The sequence below is a fragment of the Electrophorus electricus genome, chromosome 25 (genome assembly GCF_041902795.1).
Source record: "Electrophorus electricus isolate QZ-2024a chromosome 25, ASM4190279v1, whole genome shotgun sequence".
Taxonomy (NCBI): domain Eukaryota; kingdom Metazoa; phylum Chordata; class Actinopteri; order Gymnotiformes; family Gymnotidae; genus Electrophorus; species Electrophorus electricus.
In genome coordinates, this window is record NC_137521.1 from 9,790,001 (window position 1) to 9,797,500 (window position 7,500).

At 44.0% G+C, this 7,500-nt stretch overlaps 1 protein-coding gene across 6 annotated transcripts in view; it reads right to left on the reverse strand.

The window, feature by feature from the left end:
* The window catches only part of cdk16 (cyclin dependent kinase 16), a 34,483-nt gene that overhangs the window by 15,994 nt on the left and 10,989 nt on the right, over positions 1-7,500 (reverse strand). For 5 of the 6 annotated variants that reach the window (XM_081707881.1, XM_081707882.1, XM_035521803.2 and 2 more), the window contains 7 exons: positions 6,532-6,665; positions 6,195-6,320; positions 4,942-4,998; positions 4,212-4,326; positions 3,860-3,954; positions 3,594-3,656; positions 240-363 (listed from right to left, as the gene is read on the reverse strand). In XM_081707881.1, the coding sequence (XP_081564007.1) occupies positions 240-363; positions 3,594-3,656; positions 3,860-3,954; positions 4,212-4,326; positions 4,942-4,998; positions 6,195-6,320; positions 6,532-6,665 (714 nt within the window). The remainder of the gene's footprint in view (positions 1-239; positions 364-3,593; positions 3,657-3,859; positions 3,955-4,211; positions 4,327-4,941; positions 4,999-6,194; positions 6,321-6,531; positions 6,666-7,500) is intronic. The other variant, XM_081707879.1, reaches the window with a different exon arrangement.

The following is a 7,500-nucleotide window of genomic DNA, read 5'->3' on the forward strand; positions in this document are numbered from 1 at the left end:
GTGTGTGTGTGTGTGTGTGTTTAAGAGGATGTATTTAACTCTTTGTGGGGATCAAATGTTGGCATAATAATGTTTAAGGACATTTGGTTTCTTCCCAAAAGGAAAAACTTTTTTTTTAAACCAAAAAGCAGCTTTTATTTGCAAAACGGATTTTGGAATGATTTATTTACAGTAGCACACAAGTCAATGAGAAACCCATAAAAACAGCAAAACAACTGTGTGTGTCTACAATTACGGACCAAAATCAGCCAGTTTGAGCTCTCCACGATCATTGATGAGGAGGTTCTGGGGTTTGAGGTCTCGATGGAGAACTTTGCGTCTGTGACAGTAATTCAGCCCTCGCAACAGCTGAAACAGGAATAACTACAAACAAACAATCAAACAAACAAACCACACACAAACACACAGACACACAGACAGTCAAAAAAAAAACTCCACACAGAGTAAAATGTGACATTTTGTTTTCTAAATGCATTGGGGCATGCCCCTATAGGTCACAGAGCAGGGGGCTCAAGGTACTGGCCACACGAAGGTTGTTGGTTTTCCAGGAAGTACCGATACTGTCATACTGATGAAAGTCAGAATCACTCTGGATAAGAGCCCAATGAAATGAAATGTAAATGAGAAAAGCTTCTTAGTAAAGCAGAGAGCCAGTATGTGCATGGACAATGTGAATGGAGAATTCTGTTTGTACAGAGAAAAGTAAACTGTCACATGCCACAATATTCTTGGACCGTTGGTCTTCGATTTATATAATGCTACCACGTGGTTCCCACTGAAGTACTTTCACTGACCCCAAAGGCAGCTAGATAGAAGCTATCAGGATGCGTGTTTAATCTTGACGGCTTCTCACTGACTTATAGTGTAACTGTATGAAACCTCGATGTACCTACTGACTCTGATCTTTCGTTTCGATGTTTATGTGGACAATGACACTAGACACAGCTTATTTTCATCTAGGAAACACTGCAAAACAAGAAGAAATACTCCATCACTAAATGATGCATAACAAATATTTTACACCTTTCTATAAAAGAAAATATTTTTATTATCCTGTCAAGCTAAAATGATCTTTGTACCTTAGCAATGTAGCATCAAAGTAGCTTAGCAACCTTATCTTCCATTAGGATCCACCTATGAAAACTACAACTGGGGGGCAGAGTCTTTTCTCACAACAGCTTCCAGCTGTGAAACAACCTTCCAGTAAATGTACGAGACTCTGACACACTGTCTGTCTTTAAGTGTAGACTGAAAGCATACCTGATTAATCAGGTCTTTGGGCACAGAGTCAGTAGTTACATCAAAGTTTCCTACAGCTACTCCACAATTCAGTGAGAAGCCGTCAAGATTAAAAATGGATCCTGATAGCTTCTATCTAGCTACTTTTGGGGTCAGTGAAAGTACTTCTGCTTTGAATTAAGTAGTAGGAAATTGCATCCAGTTTTAAAATGGGGAAACTAAGCTGTTGGTGCTGCTGCCTCTCATTCCTCACGATCAGTGTGGTGGCAGAGTGGTGTGGTGGCAGCGGTCTGTTGTCTCAGGGAGCCTTCATGCCTGGGCTACCTTCTGGTACTTTCTATTGTAACTAAGCAACCACTGCTAGACCTGTGGGAGTCCATGCTCGTACCATGATATTTTTATAGAAAGCATATGGGACCATGGACACTCCAGCATATTTAACACGCTGTTCTGTCTCTCGGAGAGCTCTACGAGTACTCCCTTGCCTGGTATGATGCCAGTGCCAGACAGCAGGAAGCTACTCTCCTGTCCCCAAGGTGTCTGGACTACATGTCGGTGCAAGATCCCATCACCTGACGTGATGCAAGGTGCATTATCCCCTTCTGTACACTGACCTGCCTGCACATGTTTCTGTAACACTGCGTCGGGAACCAAGCAGCTTCAAGACCACCACCATTACCATTCCCTTTCTGGAAAAAAGACCCACTATTGACCCCTCTGATGTCAGCAGCTACTAACCAGCATTGCTCCTCTTTCTTTTGTGAATACTTAGAACATGCCGGGTTTAATCAATCGTCATATTCCGCTTGCAAGCTCTCCAAAGGTGTCCCACATGGAGCAATACTTGGACCTCTTCTCTTGTCTCTCTATACTCGCTCTCTTATAGAGGTAATATCGTCCACGTGGCTTCTCATAACACAACTATGATGACGCTCAACCCATTTTCTTTTTCACTCCACAGATGCTAACATCTCAACTCAGATCTCAGCATGCCTGTCTGACATCTTGGATAACTGCCCATGATCTAAAACTGAATCCCAGCAAGGCAAAGCTATTATATTTTCCTGGTGCTGTCCCCCCAGATGAATATCTGGCCATCTCCTTTAAGACCTCCCTGATCGTTCTCTGCCCACGTTTCTCCCAAGCAGGTTTCTCTTATATAACATCAGGAGAATGTGGCTGTTTTCTATCTTTCTCAGTTGTTAGTACTGTCCCTCATCATCTCAAAACTGAACTACTACAGCTCACTCTTGGCAGGCCTCCATGAGCATTCCACTAGATGTTTGCAGCTGATCCAGAATACAGCTGCATGACTCATTCAGTCGTCCCAAGTTCAAGAGCATCACTCCACTGCTGCATTCCCTCCACTGGCGTCCTGTAGTCACCCGCAACCGGTTAAAAACCCTGGCCTTTGCTTACAAGGTCCAAAACGGTCATGCAACTGTATCTCGCGCCCTTCGTGCCTCCGGTACAGCTAGCCTTGGGGAGGGACACTAGGGACTCTTTTCTGCACCAGCACCCAGATCGTGGAATGATCCACTGCCTGTTCATACAGGGACGTCCCTTCTGTCTTCAAAGTTACACCGAGGACCCACCTCTTCAAGAAGCACATAGCCCCTCCCTAGCCACTTCATGGCACCTGTTTAATCTCTAAACCTTACTGTATGTATTACCTTGTGTGCATTCAGACTAACAGAGTTCTAATTTAATGGCATATTTAGACTCTGGCATGAGGATTTCTTCCATGGAAACAAGCAGTTTTACAGGTTGCTCTGGATGGCTGCCTTGCTGGGGTTACCTTTCCTGGACCTGACTTACACGTCCTGGTCCCCTCATTCTGGAACTGCCCAACTGCAGTGCTTCCTTTATTCTGGACCTGCCTAACTGCACTGGCTCTCTCTGACATGGGACCTACTAACAATCCTTTTATGTGCTGCTCTGTCATAAATGATATATATGTGTTTATTAGCAGACTAGCTATCGGCTATTGTAATTTTACTAAAATCTGACTATCGGTATCTACTGATTTACTACATATCTATTTCCATCTATTATGATGCTGATGAATGCTGCTATCCAGTGTTAACCAAGACGGATCTGTCTTTGAGTCTTATTCCTCCTAAGGTTTCTGCTTTATCCCACACTGGGAGGTATTCCTTGCCTTATTGGTGTCTGGGTTCTTATTTGGTTCCTGTAATACTGCTTTAAGTCAATATCTCTTGGTAAAAGCGATATATAAAGAAATTTTAATTGAATCCTTTTGCAACATTTAGGTTTATAAATAACCCTTCTGCCTTGGACTGAGATGAACACATTGTGTGTGTCTGCAGTCACCTACAGCTGCTGCCTCTCACCTTAACGTTGTGCACGTGGATGCAGTTCCCACAGTCGTCCAAGTACTGTTTCAGGTCTTTATCCTGAACACCACAAACACAGCATTAGAAGCATGAGGAAGAATTAACAGGCAAGGAAACCCACAGTGCTCTTACACTTCAAAGAACCATACTGCCGGGATAACAATAAAAATATAGAGCTGAAAACTGTAAACAGAGTTGCAAAAATGACAATCTGGGAAGTGTGCAAATGTGCCCCTGTGTTTTTGCGTGTGCGCATGACTCACAAGATATTCAAACACGAGCGTCAGAGACTTCTGCGTGTGGATGATGTCATGCAGGGTCACAATGTTGGCATGTTTCAGATCCTTCAGCAGGGACACTGGGAGGGGAGGAGAGGTGATGCAGTGAATAAAAATCCATTTTATTCTATAACCATCTTGAGAAGCAGCCCAATACTAAGTCACTTAGTATCCATGCAGTGAATATTGCAGTGTGAGCAGAGAGTGGTGCTGCTCCTTCACACATTTAGCTGTGGTTAGCTGCCACGAATACTAATGAGTTCTTGGATCTGGATTCTGGATTCCGGGTTGTGTTCTGGATTCCGGGTTGTGTTCTGGATTCTGGGCTGGGACTCACCCTCTCTGATGGCGGTGCAGGGCGCTCCCTCCTCATGCTCCAAGCGTATCTCTTTTAGAGCCACCAGGTTATCAGTAAGCTTACTGCGACCCTTATAGACCGTGGCATATGTGCCCTGAAAGGCAGTTACAAGGCAGTTTGTTAATGCTGATTTAAATGCATACACTTAGAGGAAAGAGGCCAACAAGTTGAATACATCTAAATCGGCATCAATAAGTGTGGGTTCGTGTACCGACGTCGTCATCAAGTGTGGGTTCGTGTACCGACGTCGTCATCAAGTGTGGGTTCGTGTACCGACGTCGTCATCAAGTGTGGGTTCGTGTACCGACGTCGTCATCAAGTGTGGGTTCGTGTACCGACGTCGTCATCAAGTGTGGGTTCGTGTACCGACGTCGTCATCAAGTGTGGGTTCGTGTACCGACGTCGTCATCAAGTGTGGGTTCGTGTACCGACGTTGTCATCAAGTGTGGGTTCGTGTACCGACGTCGTCATCAAGTGTGGGTTCGTGTACCGACGTCGTCATCAAGTGTGGGTTCGTGTACCGACGTCGTCATCAAGTGTGTGTTCGTGTACCGACGTCGTCATCAAGTGTGGGTTCGTGTACTGACATCGTCATTAAGTGTGGGTTCGTGTACTGACGTCGTCATTAAGTGTGTGTTCGTGTACTGACGACGTCATTAAGTGTGGCAGGGTGGATAAAAGAATTCGCCATGCACCATGAACACATTACCTCTCCTAGTTTATCCAGTTTCACGTACGTCTCCAACTTCCCAAAACCAATTTCTGACTGCAAGCAAAAACATCGGTACTGTCACTCCAGAACCAACGTGGATACTTCAGTGCACCTTTCACCACTGATTCACAGCTGCATAAATGTTTAATACATTATTGCATTAACTGCAATTCTGCTCAAACCCTGAGATTAGGCTGCCAAATCTGTTTTGGCATTTTGGATAAATATCACAAATATTTCAGGATGGTGCATTAAATATATAATAATTGTTTTATTTTTATGGTCCCACCCTACATTGGGGCTAATGCATACGCTAACCTCCAATTACAACGACAAAATAATATAGTCCATAACTAGGACGCCCAGAAGCTTTGTTTCCTTCCCTGCAGTCAGCTCTACAGGCAGAAGCTCATGTTACCCGGAGAGCAGAGTACGTTTGGCACACAACCGCTGTCCATTTTACACAGACCATGAGAATGTCTCCTACTGCTGACCCCTTTTCCCTCTGCACTGCGGTTTAGTGTTTCCCTGTTACATTCACCTCTGTTGAACTGAGGAAGGGTTTAGTAATTGACTAATGAGTCGAGTCAGTTTTGGTAGAGTAAGGAAAACAGAAACACAACAAACCTTAAACAAACACCTTTTGATGTCCTGCTCTGTGAGCAGGACTCTGTGAGCCTCGGTGTGTTTATTTCAGCAGGGAGACACTGGACTGAGAACTCCTCTTCTCTTTATCACTGTGTCCCCAGCCAAAGCACTTATAATGGCTACCACTGCTGATAATGTGCAACTGAGCATTCTCTCATTTGACCCAGAGGGGAAGAGACAAGGAGGCAGATAAAGAGGGAGGAAAGGACAGACACAGAAAGAGAGAGTGATAGTAAGGGAGCAACAGAGAGAGATGGAGAGTGGTCAATAGTAAGGCTGCCTAATATATCGCTTGTTGTTAATGCAATACTGCATTCTAAAGGAACAGTGGTAAGCCATACTACTCTGCACTCTGGGTAGAATTAGAGCTGCCCAATATATTGCTTGTAACCTTTATCACAATATTGACCCCTGTACTACCCATTTCCCGGAAGGTGGAGATATGCAAAAGAAGAAAAGCATTGTGTGCTGTGAGCATCCTGACCAATTACAGCCTTTCCTTGACCCGTGAAACAAACAATTTTGGTCAAAATGACACAAATTCATGTTACAAGAGTTTAGCAGCGTTTGATGCATGGAAGGTACATCACTACTGCTGTTACCAGAGAGACTCTGCGTAGCCGCCTACTCAGGGGTTTGTCAAACAGGGGGCTGTTCAGGCTGAACTTCTCCAGGTATCCGTCCGGGAGCCGGATATCAGCTGGCAGAGACAGGCGCTTATTTATGTCCTGGGAGGGAGTCGGAAACACATGTGCACGCACAAAAGTGCCTTGTTAATAAAATCTTGAAATGTTGCATTCCCGTTTTGCAACAAGCCATTCTGACTTCTTTTGCACTAAACAAATGAATAAACAACAACAAATCACAAACAACAAAATAACAAAAGCAAAGCAGGGCACTAAACCCCATGAGTGGGGGTGGAAGGAGGGGCTCAGGCACCTCAGTGGAAATTTTGCGCCCAGGGTTGTTCCTGAGTCGGAGACGCACGGGGCTGTGCACCTCGTCGGAGGAAGTGGCTGATGCCTGGTCGCTCTCTCCATCCGAGCCCATCTTTACGTCTTCGTGGACTATCTCTGCGTAAACACACACACGCACACGTTAGGGCACTTTCTTTATGCTCATTGGTACACTGCAGAGATGTTCTCCAATTCAGGTTTAACAACAGGTCACACAAAAACCCGTGACTTGAACACTCATAAAGGTTATTTTAATGACTGAACAGATTGATAAAAGCTAACAGATAAAAAACTGTTAGAGAGATTGTGCGTGTGTGTGTGTGTGTGTGTGTGTGTGGTGTGAATTTTCATGACAAAGAAAATCCTGACTATTTAGAATACCCAGGGAGAAAAAGAGGTATCACTTACCTTGTCAGGATGAACAATATAGTCCTGAAAAAGCAAAGTGCTTTCTACAAAAGATACATGTTTCCACTTTTAAAACTTAGGTCAAGGTTAGGTTTAGGCTTAGAAAATTCTTATTACATATATGTAGTTACATATAAACAAAAACACACACAACATGCCTTATCCCCGTGTCCTAAAAATTGTTTAAAACATCTAAAAACAAATGCGGGTGTGTGCGTTATATTAGGAAAACCAGTCTTTTTAAATGGCTGTTGTTCAGAGTCTGCTTACCAAGCAGTTCAGTTCTAAGATGGAAGTTCGACTGAACACACCAGAGCCTAAGTGCTCTGCTGCCTCTGTCGGAGTACCCTAACGGGAACTCTGCATCATACTCTGGAAGCGTTTTATTTTTTTAAAAAGTAAGATAGAAAAAAAACTTGTCAATGAAATCAATCGATCCATATTCCAAACAGAGTAGCGCATTTGGCAGGAGAAGAACAGACTGGGTCCTAAAATTCCCCGTGATTCACTGTGAGCTGCTCTGTGGTTTAAAACATCCACGATG